At 46.8% G+C, this 14,787-nt stretch overlaps 1 protein-coding gene across 4 annotated transcripts in view; it reads right to left on the minus strand.

Moving 5' to 3' along the window:
• Window positions 1-223: 223 nt before the first annotated feature.
• RGS19 (regulator of G protein signaling 19) overlaps window positions 224-14,787 on the minus strand; it is a 98,357-nt gene continuing 83,793 nt past the window's right edge. For 3 of the 4 annotated variants that reach the window (XM_083507756.1, XM_083507755.1, XM_083507757.1), the window contains exons 4-6: window positions 8,915-8,989; window positions 3,832-4,066; window positions 224-2,935 (exon numbers count right to left, since the gene is read on the minus strand). In XM_083507756.1, the coding sequence (XP_083363882.1) occupies window positions 2,747-2,935; window positions 3,832-4,066; window positions 8,915-8,989 (499 nt within the window). In that variant the 3' untranslated portion in view covers window positions 224-2,746. Of the gene's footprint in view, window positions 2,936-3,831; window positions 4,067-8,914; window positions 11,060-14,787 lie in introns of all 4 variants that reach the window. The other variant, XM_083507758.1, reaches the window with a different exon arrangement.

Consider the following 14,787-nt stretch of genomic DNA (forward strand, 5'->3'; position numbering starts at 1 on the left):
ATTTTGTTGTCACTACATCTGTATCAATGCAAGAGTCAGAACTGATTTGTCCAGTCTGAATCAGGAAAGATGTATCCTAACAGAGCTACAGTACTCTCTCGCAAAGTGCCATTTCCTTTCCAGAATTAAAGACACTCAGCCTATTCACACTGTTGTAATTACTTGAGGTCACTTGCTGCAATTCTCACATTTCTTGCACCTGTAAAAAAATAATAATCCTCAATTGACACAATTGGCCTTTATTACTTCTGGTGGAAGAGAGTTCCACAGGTCAAGAAAGGGTTTGTTGTGTGTGTGTGAAGCCTGCCATGATGCGAACGTGTGCCCTCTGAGTGTTGTGTGGAAAGAGGGAAAAGGGAAACCCAATTGCTCCTTTTAAGACTCTCCAAGGCCAGTTTCACGAAGTGCAGGTGTTACCAGGCAGAAACGAGAGAACTGCAAATAAAAGACAGTTGAGAAGGAGCTCTCCAACATCGGTGTGGGGTGGCGGCGACACAGAGGCCTCAACATCATTGCATATTGTGGCTTGATGAAAACATGATTTCGACAGACATCCACGCCCATCTTTCGGAAGAGGCCGTGGCAAACAGGCTGTGGTCGTGACACAAGCTCCAATTTTGGCACCCAACATCAAACAATATAAGCTTTTGAGATCATGGAAGGGGGAAAAAAGAAGAACAAAAGGAGGGTGTCCCATCTTTGATGGAAGACACAAAACCAGCTGCACATCTAGTGTGAGGAAGAGTCCACAAATTGGCATTGCCCCAGGCAGATGCCCACTGGGACCTGGAATAGTTCAGCTGAGGGTTTCACTTTTGGAAACACTGCATGAACAGAACAAGAAGGGCAGCCATCTCACTCCCTGCAAGGAGTTTCTACCAAGGAAGCGTCTCTCCCTTTTTGTAGATACAGCTTCTCCCGTTACTGCAACGGTAGGATGGGAGAAACCAAATCTGGTGGGACGCCTGTCTCCTCAAGAGGAGACCGAGAGGAGATATGATGGCCATCTTCAAATATCTAATGAGCTGCCGCATGGAAGATGGAGCAAACTGGTTTTCTCCTGCTCCTATGAGGACAGGACCCGAACCAACGGCTTCAAGTTACAAGGAGATTTTGACTAAACAGGAGGAAGAACTTTCTGATGGCAACAGCTGTTCAACAGTGGAATGGACTCCTTCTGGGAGTCTTTAAGCAGTGGCTGGATGGCCACCTGCCCTAGTTGCCCTGAGGGTTGGACTAGATGGTCCTCAGGGTCTCTCCCAACTCTGCAATTCTGATTAAAAGGAACCACAGCCCTATCTGAGAGGCGTGTGTGACACCTTGACCTTTAGGCTTCCTTAGAGGTTGTTGCTAAGCAGCCCAGCCTCTGAGACGGGCCACCCCATCCCATATCCCATAGTCCTATCTCACTCACTCTGCCTACTTCTGCTGTTGAATTGCTGGATAGAGGAGATGCTCTGTCTTCCTCCAAAAGACACGACTGAGCTAGTCCATTCTGCTCTAGCATGTACAGTGAGGAGAGACCAGATGGATGAAACCAATGGTCTATCTGTTCTAGCTTTCTGCTTCCTCCATGCTTAACCAGATGCTTCTAGGAAGCTCACATGAAAGCAACAGCCTTCAGAGGCATGACTGCTATGCCACGGAGTGCTGTGGCCTGGCAGAAAGGTTTCCTTCTCCAACCAAGTCTGCTCCATCCAAGGTGGAACCCCCGTTTTCCACCTGCCAATCATTTCCTTCACCTTCGAAAACCAGGTCTCAGTTCCAGAGCCTCACACCTCCCAGAATCTGATGGGCTCCAAAAAGCATCTCCACCACCAAAGGCCTCCTGAATCTCTGTAGGACAAACACATCATCTTACTATGAATTCCCCTGTGCTGCTAACATATTGAAGCCTCTGGGATCTCAGGAAATTTGGGAGTTTACTTCCGGGTTGCTTCTGGAAATAGCAAAACCATGATTTGCACCAGGGAGGTCTGCTTTCAGTGGAACTCCTCAACAACCCTAGGTCTAGCCCCAGCTGGAATAAATGCAACTTGGGGGAATAGAGAAAGCCTTTGAGTTGAACAGGACTCTTCTCTGGCCAAAAACCACCACCCACACTTGTGCAATTCAGAATATTCTTATGCTACACTCATATCGGTCTGACTGAAGCTTCCACCAGAACCATTTGAGATCTGCCACGGAAACAGCTCTTTTTTTTTTTTAAACAGGGAAAACCGAACAAAACAGAAAAAAGACAGGAAGAACAATATTCAGAAGATGTGGATTTTGGCCTTTTTCTTTTCTTTCGCCATGTTGCCCAGGATTCTCTTGCCCCCTCCCAACCCCCACCCCTCCCTGCACCAGTTGGCCGATTCCTTCCGTACTTAAGTTCTTCTGCGTGGTCAGCTAGCTTGCCAACACGGATTCAGTAGTAAAAGCAGAGGCCTGAGTTTTGAGGTTCACGTGATGGCAGGTGTCACCTTTCTGGCAGAAGAAGATGGGGCAGGTTTGCACGGAGTGAACTTCCTAGTAAGTTGGACCAGCAGCTTGTTGTTCAGAACTGAGGCGGTTTTACAGGATTTGGCCCAGAATGCCATTTCAGGTCCCTTGGTTCTGTAAGACCAAGTGGGAGGTCCATATATATATATATATATATTTTAAAAAACCCCAAAGTTAACACCTGCCGTATGAAAGGAGAACCGCCACTTCGTATTTTGCTTCTCTCCCCACCCTCCCCAGTCATGGTGGTGGTGGAAGGGGCTTAGGACTCCGAGGATGACCGAGAGACGCTCTGGAGCAGTGCTTTGTATACGGCTGAGTTCAGAAAACGGGGATAGGAGTCTCTATGCATGAGCGTGTAGATCTGTAGCTGTGCATCGTCGAAGGTGTGCGAGGACGGCTCCTGCATCTTGCGGTTGATGCCTTCGCGGACGCGGGAGTCCAGGCTGACCTGAGGGACAGGTGGGCGAGAGAAGCAACACACCTTTTAGGGGAAAGATGGAAAGTGAATCTGCTGGGGAGAAGGGCTGAGCAATGTCTGGTTTTCACCAGCTAAACATTGCGATATACAGTGCTACCTCGGGATGTGAACGGGATCCGTTCCGGAGCCCTGTTTGCATCCTGAGTAGGACACAACCCGCATCTGCGGGTCACGATTCGGCGCTTCTGCACATGCGCGTGACGTCATTTTGAGCATCCGCGCACACGTGAGCGGTGAAACCTGGAAGTAACCCATTCCGTTACTTCCGGGTTGTCACAGAGAGCAACCTGAAAACGCTCAACCTGAAGCGACTTTAACCCGAGGTATGACTGTCCTGATTTTTCACAATGTCTGCAATAAGGAAGCAAACAGGGTAATGTCCCGGAAACCGCTTCTACTTAGGGGTCTGTAAGCGACACATTTTTACTTATCTTTAACAAATTGTTACAACTGTTATTTTGTATTGCAGAGCAACAGGGGCGGCAGGAATCACGAGAAAAGGGATGGCCGATTCTCCCAATATCACGGTTTTTTACACAGCACACAAACATGATTCGTGAAATATTGCCATGTCAAATATTATGAAACTGTTATCACGATGTGGACTTCAAACTGATTTTGGATGACGTATCGATACATCGTCCAGCCCTACTGGGGACTACAGGAGACATGGACACATCAGCCAGGGGGCGGGAGGGAGGGAAGGAGCTGGGATAATAAAGTACATTATCAAATAACAGTTTTTAAGCATAGGTTGGGTAGCTATGATCTAGCAGAGATTCCTGCACTGTAGGGGGTGGGACTAGCTGACCCTTGGGACGGGACCCCTTCCAAGTCAATAATTCTAGCTGCAAACGGACAGGTACCTCCTTGGGCGAAAGGATGGAGATGTAATCTTCGTAGATCATCCGAGCCTTCTCGTCGATGGCGTGCTTGTTGCACTCGCTTTTGAGTTCCTCGCAAGCCAGCCAGAAGAGCATGTTCTCCTCGCTGTACTCAGTCCGTAAGAATTCCCGGAACACGTTCCTGCCGGCTGGGTTCTTCATCAACTTGTCAAAAGACTGGGACCAGCCCTTGACTTCCTCAGTCGTCGGCTTGGCGCTGAAGGGGCAGCCCTCCCACCAGGCAGAGGCAAAGGCAGCGCAGGAGGGAGAAGCCGCAGGGAACAAGATGGGGGAGAAAAGGAGTTATTACAGTCCCCTCGGCCTGCTCTCAAGAGTCTCCCCCAGTGTGCTTGCTCAGGGGGAGAGATTCTGTTTTGCATGCAGCAGGCCCCAGGCTGAATCCCTATCATCTCCAGGTAGGCAGGAAAGGCCCCCTGCCTGGAACCCTGGCCTACAATATGGAGCTAGGTACTGAGACTGCTGACAGGCAGTGGGGAGCAGTGGTTAAAGCGTTCGACTAGGGTCTGGGAGGCCAGGGTTTAACTCCCCACTTGGCCATGAAGCTTGCTGGGTGTTCTTGGGCCAGTCACTCACTCACTCACTCACTCCCAGGCTAGCCTATCTCACAGGGTTGTTGAGGGGATATACAGTGGTGCCTCGCAAGACGAAAAGAATCCGTTCTGTGATTCTCTTTGTCTAGCGGTTTTTTCGTCTTGCGAAGCAAGCCCATTGACGGATTAGCGGATTAGCGCTATTAGCGGCTTTTCTGCTGATCGGATCAGCTGATAAGCGGCTTAGTGCTATTAGCGGCTTATCTGCTGATCGGATCAGCTGATAAGCGGCTTAGCGGCTTAGAAAAAGGGGGGGAAGGGGGAAAAAACCAGCAGGAACTTGCAAGACATTGTTGTCTTGCGAAGCAAGCCCATAGGAGATTCGTTTTGCGAAGCACCTCCAAAACGGAAAACTCTTTCGTCTAGCGAGTTTTCCGTCTTGCGAGGCATTCGTCTTGCGGGGCACCACTGTAACGGGTTGGGGAGAGAACTGTTGGGATATTCCATTCCACCTTACGGAAACAGGCATGATTGTTGTGTGTCACATGTCTGTTTACACTCCAGCACAGCTTGCTGGGAACTTCCCTTTGTGTATAGCTTTTGCTTTAGCTGTCTTGCTTCGGACACGAAGGAGATCAAACATGTTTCCTTTTGTCCTGATGTACGCTGAATAAACTGCTTGTAAATAGGCTCACACAGCCTCTCCTGCCACTTCTTTTTGCGCAGTGTTTACTCTGCTGAGTAGTGTTCCATGTCCTCTGAAGCTCAGGTCGCAGATTCATGCTGTATCAAGGAGTGGAGTTTGACTGGCACACTGGCCAGTGGGCTGGAGCCAACTGGGGGCCTGCCAATTGCCCCTATTTCCTTAGCTGTATGCCAAAAAGAGCTATGTACGTCACCTTGAGCATCTTGGAAAAAAAGGTGGGCTATAGAGGTGAAGTTTCTGCTTTGCACGCAGAAGGCCTCATATTCAATCCTCAGCATCCCCACGTACCACTGGTAGGAGCCCTGCCCCAAATCCCAGAGAGCCACTGCCAGTCAGTACAGACAGCACTGAGCCATATGGATGCCGGCTAACAGATTGAGGTTGAATCCTGACAAGACAGAAGTACTGTTTTTGGGGGACAGGGGGCGGGCGGGTGTGGGGGATTCCCTGGTCCTGAATGGGGTAACTGTACCCCTGAAGGACCGGGTGCGCAGCCTGGGAGTCATTTTGGACTCACAGCTGTCCATGGAGGCACAGGTTAATTCCATGTCCAGGGCAGCTGTCTACCAGCTCCATCTGGTACGCAGGCTAAGACCCTTCCTGCCCGCAGACTGTCTCGCCAGAGTGGTGCATGCTCTAGTTCTCTCTTGCTTGGACGACTGCAATGCGCTCTACGTGAGGCTACCTTTGAAGGTGACCCGGAAACTACAACTAATCCAGAATGTGGCAGCTAGACTGGTGACTGGGAGTGGCTGCCGGGACCACATAACACCGGTCCTGAAAGATCTGCATTGCCTCCCAGTACGTTTCTGAGCACAATTCAAAGTGTTGGTGCTGACCTTTAAAGCCCTAAACGGCCTCGGCCCAGTATACCTGAAGGAGCATCTCCACCCCTATTGTTCAGCCTGGACACTGAGATCCAGCGCCGAGGGCCTTCTGGCGGTTCCCTCATTGCGAGAAGTAAGGTTACAGGGAACCAGACAGAGGGCCTTTTCGGTAGTGGCACCCACCCTGTGGAACACCCTCCCTTCAGATGTGAAGGAAATAAGCAGCTATCCTATCTTTATAAGACATCTGAAGGCAGCCCTGTTTAGGGAAGATTTTAATATTTAATGCTGTATCGTTTTTAATACTCAATTGGGAGCCGCTCAGAGTGGCTGGGGAAACTCAGCCAGATGGGCGGGTTATATATTATTATTATTATTATTATTATTATTATTATTATTATTATTATTATATCAGGGTTTCCCAAACATGGGTCTCCAGCTGTTTTTGGACTACAACTCCCATCATCCCTGACAACTGGCCCTGCTAGCTAGGGATGATGGGAGTTGTAGTCCAACAACAGCTGGAGACCCAAGTTTGGGAAACCCTTGGCAAAATGGACCAGGGGTCTAACTCAGTGTTAAGGTAGCTTCCTACGCTTTAACTACCTTTCTGAAAAACAAGCTTGCAGGACTGCACTAGGCCCTGAGTTTCGGCAAGCTCACACATGGTAATGGACTTTCTGAAGATCCATTAATGGCTTTTTAATGTGCAAAAGGAGCAGAGATATTCCACACACACACCACCCATGTCTCATGTGCTTCTTTCCTCTCTCTCTTTATGTATTTCATACTTCTTACTGGATTGCTATTTTAACTGCAAGACAAGGTCTTGAAAATTAAAATGGAAAGAACAAAGGAACAAACCTCACCCTCTCTGGCCAGCTGAACTCTGGCCCTATCCCACCCTCCGAATCTGAACGTTGCTTTTTGGTTTCTGAGATTTCATCATGCACCCACCTTTGAGCTTATTAAAGACTAGAAACATGCTTTTTTAAAAAAAATAATAATAATAGAATGTAGAACTCTTGATTATTATTATTAAAAAAATAACTCTGCATACAAGGCTTAACATCTATACATGCAGTTGTGCTTTAGCTTGATGCTTGGCAATTGTCCTAAAAAGATTCAATACTGTAATAAAAAAGAAGTTTGTCTTCCCTAAAATAGAGTCCTCCAGATGTTTGCAAGTACAGCTCACACCAGTCCCAGCTGTCACCACTGGGGAACCAGCACCACATTCGGGAAGGCTGTGTTCTAAGCTAATACCAATTTATTTGGGGAAAGACTGTAGCTCAGCAGTACAGGATCAGCTTTGAATGCAGGGGTCTCCAGGCAGGGATGGGATAGTTGCTTCCAATATGTGTAGACAATATTGAGCTAGATGGATAAATTGGGGGCCTGAGTGAGGCACCTTCCTATTTTCCTTTGCTTCCAGAGGGCCAAGTCAAGCACTTTAAAAACCCACTTTTGGGGGGAAATCCCATCAATAAAAAGAATGGCAAATCAAATTTTGTGAATCTATATATGGCAAGATTCACAGCATTCTTAAGGGGGCAATCGGACCAAAAATTAGTAAAAGAATGGGATTGTGTTAAAGAACATATGAAAAAACATTGTTCTGGAGTAAGTATATTGGTATGTAATGAATGAAGCTTTTCAGGGTTAAAGAAATTGAAAAATGGTGCAAGAGGTATAAAGATAGAGGTAATCTACACTAGACACAACAATACAGAAAGATTAAAAACTGAGGTCTCAGAACAAACAAAGGAAGTCAATATGTGTATATGTATGTAACGATTAGTATGAGGATATGGTTTTCTTAGAGGGACGCGGGTGGCGCTGTGGGTTAAACCACAGAGCCTAGGGCTTGCCGATCAGAAGGTCGGCGGTTCGAATCCCCGCAACGGGGTGAGCTCCCGTTGCTTGGTCCCTGCTCCTGCCCACCTAGCAGTTCGAAAGCACATCAAAGTGCAAGTAGATAAATAGGTACCGCTCCGGCGGGAAGGTAAACGGCATGTCTGTGCGCTGCTCTGGTTCTCCAGAAGTGGCTTAGTCAAGCTGGCCACATGACCCGGAAGCTGTACGCCGGCTCCCTCGGCCAATAAAGCGAGATAAGCGCTGCAACCCCAGAGTCAGCCACGACTGGACCTAATGGTCAGGGGTTCCTTTACCTTTACCTATAGTTTTCTTTGTAGGTGTGATTTATCTTTTTTTAATCTTTGTTTTTTGTATTGCTTTGTCTTGTTTGTTCTGCTTTGTTTTGGACTTTATGTTTGTAATCTATTTTTTAAAAATAACAAAAATTAAAAACAAAACAAAAACCCACTTTCAGCCCATGCACGATAGCTCAGTCGTTAAGAGCATGAGTGAGTTCAAGCCCCACGTTGGGCAGGAAGATTCCTGTATCACAGGGGGCTGGACTAGATGACCCTCATGGTCCCTTCCAACTCTACGGTTCTATGATGTCAGTGTACTTAACTCTCCCACTGAAAGTGATCAAACTTGGAAGGCACTTCATCACTTTAGCTGGGCCATGCACCTTTTGTGTAGAGATTTACCTCCGCTCCCCATGGCTCCAAAGGAACCCGGAGGAAACCTAACAATGGATAAAAACCAGTCGCTAAAAAAAACAGCCACTAAAATGCATCCGTAAAAACCAGCGAACAGTGCCATTAAAAACCCTATAAAAACCAGAAAAGAACAACAGGACATCGGTGGAATCTCAGAAAACTAAAGTTAACTCCCCAAACGTCTGCCAGGGAACGATGGTTCTTTCGTATCTCCAGAAAAACAAGCAAGCCAAAAGACATGCCTGTTGAACTTGCCTATCTGGGAAGTAAATTGTTTCGGTGAGGGTGCCACCACCTAAAAGGCCCTGCCCGTTGTCCTGCCAGTTCCTCAGCATGGCTCGCTATGGACAGGTTGATGGGGAAAAATTCTGAGTGCACGAGAGCTGCCACCACGGCAAAGAGTGAACTCACCAGGCTTCACAGTTTGGAATGGGCTCCAGTTTGGTGTCTCGCGATGCCCTCCACGCCCGCTCACGATCTTCATTCCTAGTATCAAAATGAAAAGATTGCAAATAGGGCAGGGTGTGTACAGCATCAAGAATGAAGTTATGGAGGAGCTTCAAGCATATGATCATGCTCCCCACCACCCTACCTTATGAATGAATTTTATTATTTCGGTCACAGACCAGTTCCAGCCCACATACAATATCAAGGAAGTCATAGAACACGATAGGGATACATTTGAATTTGCACTTAAGTATAAGAGGGACAATACAGATATAGCAACAGTTAAAAATATATAAAAATTAAAACTTAGTCCCTAACATATAACCTAAAATTATCATTTAAAACTGTAATTGTTATGATAACACAGCTTGTTCCCTAAGTTTTATGGCAATCGCACAGAATTTGGCTACCCTTCACGTGATCTCAGGATCCTTGTCCTCTACCAGGGATTTTAGACATTGAAGTTTGGATTCATTTGGAGATTTTTTGCATAGCAGGGGTAATTAATACCGAGCGCATATCCCCGTAGAAACGGCAGTGTAACAAGGCACACCCTACCTTATGAGTAAAGTTCAAACTACATGTTAATCCAAGTTGATTCTATGGATTGCCTCCTACCCCAAACCCAAACCCAACTGGGAAAAGCTGCTTAACCCCTTTCCACTCCTACAGCTTTCCTGCTCAAGAGCACCCCTATCTTTCCCCCCAACAAGTGTAAAAGCACCCAGGGGAGGTCCGTTTTGAGCTGAAAAATGACGAGGGAGAGATTGATTAAGGACCTTGCACCCTATTGCACAGATGCAGCTCACGCCAGGCCTGCTGTGTTTTGAAAATGAAGCCGAGAGAAAGAGAAAAGAATGGATAAACTCTACATCAGAGGCAGACTGAGGCTCAAGAGCTTATATATAGGAAACTTAGGGAAGGAAATGTGCAGCCGTCTTTACCAAAGCTGACAACTAGAGGTCAGTGTTCTCTCAAAGTTAAAGCAGGCGACGGTTTCACCAGCAAATATAAGAAGTTTAAATGCTGCTCCAGGAAGTGAAACTTTTTACCGGTATGTTAGCTTGGAGGTGATGCCCAGAGCCAAAGGAAGACAAGCATGAACCGTAACTCTGTTAGTTGGATGAGACAAGTGTCTGAAATCTTGGAGTGCAGCTGCCAGTCTGTGTGGACAATACTGAGCTGGGTGGACCAACAGTCCAGATTCCTATTTTTCATTATATTTATATCCCAAGCTTCTTCCGAAAGAGCCCCTTTTCCTGCTGTCGAGTCCTACTCTCAGCTGTTCCCCTGCGATGTTCGCGAGCCTTGGCAGCTATGTACAAGGCAGGATTTTCAAAAGCAGGGGCAGGAAAACCAAAATTCCCTCTTCTACCTACAAAATGAGCCCTGCTCTCTTCTGCATCACCTCAAGCTCAACTCTAGTGTTAAAAGTCTCGGTACAATTCTCTCTGTGTTGACCAGGGGACAGCTGAGAGTGGGGTTGCACTGCAGAAAAGGGGACTCTTGGAAGAAGCATGGGATATGAAGTTAATGAAAAATTATCTGAACCAACCCCTGCTGCTTGGCTGATCACAGGGAGGATATGTTGTGGGGCATGTGAGATTAGGCAGTGGGCTAGAAGCAGCCCAGGGAGCACAGGTTGATCAAGAAATAGAGCGGGGAAAGTATGTTCTTTGGAGTTTATGCATAGTGACTGGAGAATGTGCATATTGCCCAGACAATGAACAAGACGCAGCCGATATTATGCACATTCCCCAAGGCCTTGTGCATTTGGGATTGGGGATTGTGCATAATGACCAGGAAATGCACATAATGTCCTCTTCACAGACAGATTCTGTGCACCTTCTCCATGAGGCTCAGTGAATGTGCATAATGGCCGGGTGTTAATGCACATTGAGTTGGGACGCAGGTGGTGCTGTGGGTTAAACCACAGAGCCTAGGACTTGCCGATCAGAAGGTTGGCGGTTCAAATCCCTGTGATGGGGTGAGCTCCCGTTGCTCGGTCCCAGCTCCTGCCAACCTAGCAGTTCGAAAGCACCTCAAAGTGCAAGTAGATAAATAGGTACCGCTCCAGTGGGAAGGTAAACGTCGTTTCCGTGCGCTGCTCTGGTTCGCCAGAAGCGGCTTACTCATGCTGGCCACATGACCCGGAAGCTGTACGCCGGCTCCCTCGGCCAGTAAAGCGAGATGAGCGCCGCAACCCCAGAGTCGGCCATGACTGGACCTAATGGTCAGGGGTCCCTTTACCTTTAATGCACATTAGCAGCTCAACTTACATTCCACTTAGCACACACAACATCAGCTGCCTGATTAATCTGAGCATCTTTCTAGTCAGTCATTATACAGTGGTGCCCCGCAAGACGAATGCCTTGCAAGACGGAAAACTCGCTAGACGAAAGAGTTTTCCGTTTTGGAGGTGCTTCGCAAAACGAATTTCCTATGGGCTTGCTTCGCAAGACGACAATGCCTTGCGAGTTCCTGCTGGTTTTTTTTCCTCCCCCCCCTTTTTCTAAGCCGCTAAGCCGCTTATCAGCTGATCCGATCAGCAGATAAGCCGCTAAAAGCCGCTAAGAGCCGTTAATAGCGCTAATCCGCTAATCCTTCAATGGGCTTGCTTCGCAAGACGAAAAAACCCGCTAGACGAAGAGAATCACAGAACGGATTCTTTTCATCTTGCGAGGCACCACTGTATATCACACTCTAGACATTTCGCCTATTAAAGTTTGCATCCTTGATTCAAACATGAAAGATCAATGTTGGCAGCCTCCTCTGTGCCCGACTGTGCAAGCGACTGTAGGCCTGAGTTGTTTCAACTTCCTTTTTTTTAAAAAAAAGAAAAAGAACTTTCGCTCGAAGCCCCACAGGAAGAGAGGTTCCGGTGTGCAAATTTCATCTTTTTCTCACCCCCCTTCTGCCTGGCGGTCTGAGAGCATCAACTATACAGGAAAAGAATTAACACAAAGATATTCCACTGTCAAAGGAAGCCACCCTGAATCCAAATGCGACCGCAGGCTTATCTTGCAGGGACTTGGGGGAAAGGCAGACAGAGTGGCAGATCCTCGTCCGACTGCAGCGGCTACCAATCAGTTTCCGGGTCCCATTCAAAGTGATGGTTTTGTTTTTAAAGATATTTATTAGAATTTTACAAACAATAAAAATTTACAGAATTAAGGATAAAAAATAGAACAGAATAACAATAATAAAAGAAAGAGATACAAAAATACAGAAACAAAATACATAAAAAGTAAAAAGAAAGTTAGGGGGGAAAAAGAATCAATATTTTCATGTCTTATATTTCAGTTACTTGTTTCCTGACCTCCTCACACACCCCTTTTTTGTATTCCAGTTCAAATATTTAATTCAGCAAATCCTTACCCTCTATCATTTATCTTTACTTAATATCTTAACCTATTTATAACTATATATTTCCAACCATTGTCAATCCGTATTTACATATTCTTATTAATCTTTTTACCAATACTGCTTATTTTCAATCCAACATCCCTTTAACATTCATTAATTTTACAGTATTTCTGCAAAGAGTCTTTAAATTTCTTCCAGTCTTCTTCCACCACTTCTTCTCCCTGATCTCGGATTCTGCCGGTCATTTCTGCCAGTTCCATGTAGTCCATCACCTTCATCTGCCATTCTTCCAGTGTGGGTAAATCTTGTGTCTTCCAATACTTTGCAATCAATATTCTTGCCAAAGTGATGGTTTTGACCTATAAACCTTAAACGGCTCAGGACAACAATACCTCAAGGACCGCTTCTTTCCATCTCAACCTACCCAGACCCTGAGATCATCTTCTGAGGCCTTCCTTCATGTGCCCCCTCCTCGATAGGTCAGGAAAGTGGCAACACGTGAACAGGGCCTTCTCTGCAGTGGCTCCCCGTCTGTGGAATGCTCTCCCCAGGGAAGTTTGCCTGGCACCTTCATTATACACCTTTAGGCACCAGGCAAAAAAAGTTCCTTTTTAACCAGGCCTTTGGTTGATCTGTTTTACATCCTATACCCTTTTAAAATGTGGCTCTTTTCTGGGGTGTGTGCGTGCTATTGAGTTGTTTTTATTCTGATTATATACTGTATGTTGTTATTTTTTATGTGAACTGCCCTGAGACCTCCGGGTATAGGGCAGTATATAAACTCAATCTATCAATCAAAATAATAATAATTTAGCCTGGAGGAGAAGGGCTTTGTTGCAGCAATGGCTGAGAAGGTCCCAAGTTCCATTTCCAGTATTTCCAGTTAGGGCTTGGAATGTTCCCAGTCTGAAACCGTGGAGAGTGGCTGCCAATCTGTGCAGGAAACTCTGAGTTATGTGGACCAACTGTCTAACTCTGTGTAAGGAAGTGTTCTTTGTTCCTAGCCTAAGATGTGGTGAACAGGTCTTTCTCTGCATCCCACTCAAAATGGGAGTGTGGTCGGTGGTGGCTGGAGACAGGGTCTTCTCTGTGTTGTTGTTGTTTAGTCGTTTCTGACTCTTCGTGACCCCCTGGACCAGAGCACGCCAGGCACTTCTGTCTTCCACTGCCTCCCGCAGTTTGGTCAAACTCATGCTGGTAACCTCAAAAACACTATCCAACCATCTCGTCCTCTGTCGTCCCCTTCTCCTTGTGTCCTCCATCTTTCCCAACATCAGGGTCTTTTCCAGGGAGTCTTCTCTTCCCATGAGGTGGCCAAAGTACTGGAGCCTCAGCTTCAGGATCTGTCCTTCCAGTGAGCACTCAGGGCTGATTTCCTTCAGAATGGAGAGGTTTGATCTTCTTGCAGTCCATGGGACTCTCAAGAGTCTCCTCCAGCACCATAATTCAAAAGCATCAATTCTTCGGCAGTCAGCCTTCTTTATGGTCCAGCTTTCTCTGTGGTGGTACTCAAGTTATTAGACACTTTGCCCCATGGGATTTGGGCGGCTCCCTCTCTTGCTGCTTCCACAATCCCAGCAAGAAAGAAGATTCCACCTAAACATTAGGAAGAACTTCCTGACAGTAAGAGCTGTTTGACAGTGGAATTTGCTGCCAAGGAGTGTGGTGGAGTCTCCTACTTTGGAGGTCTTTAAGCAGAGGCTTGACAACCATATGTCAGGAGTGCTCTGATGGTGTTTCCTGCTTGGCAGGGGGTTGGACTCGATGGCCCTTGTGGTCTCTTCCAACTCTTTGATTCTATGATTCTATGTTCACGCTTCTGTCTTAATAATAATAATAATATTTTTTATTTATACCCCGCCCTCCCCAGCCAAGGCCGGGCTCAGAGCGGCTTACAAGCAATAATAAAAATTATTTATTATTTAGCGACGTCTACGCTGTTACTTGGTCAAGTCCACAGAATGGAAGATGGCAGGATCTTCAAGGATGTGCTCTACAGGGAGTTGGCTTCCAGCACCAGGTGTGTTGGCAGGCCAACTCTGCGTTACAAAGATTTCTGCCAATGGGGCACGGCGGCTGGCAACACCAACCTCTACCATGTGGGAATCCGTTGCAGATGACTGCAGTGTCTGGAGACAGTCAGGTTGTGCATCCGTCGCAGTGACCAGAGGAGGAAAAACCACTGGGAGGAGTGCAGACAGAAGAAAGGCCACAGTGCAAAAACCAGGCGCCTTCCTCTGCCCCAGCTGCAACAAAACACGTCTCTCCTATAGCCTACAGCAGGCACTGAAACTCTCCAACGGTTTGACTTCACCTGCAAAGGCACACTCCTTCATTGTCTCCCGAGGCAGAAGTATGCCAACAACAGTACAGTACAGACTTCCCTATTCTGGCAGAGATTTGCCTTGACAGGTAAATAACGTTGTGATTTGAAGATGTGTTTTTAATCTGCCGTGCCTGTCTCTGTTCTA

This window comes from Podarcis liolepis (assembly GCF_965112155.1).
Source record: "Podarcis liolepis genome assembly, chromosome: 6".
NCBI classification, from domain to species: domain Eukaryota; kingdom Metazoa; phylum Chordata; class Lepidosauria; order Squamata; family Lacertidae; genus Podarcis; species Podarcis liolepis.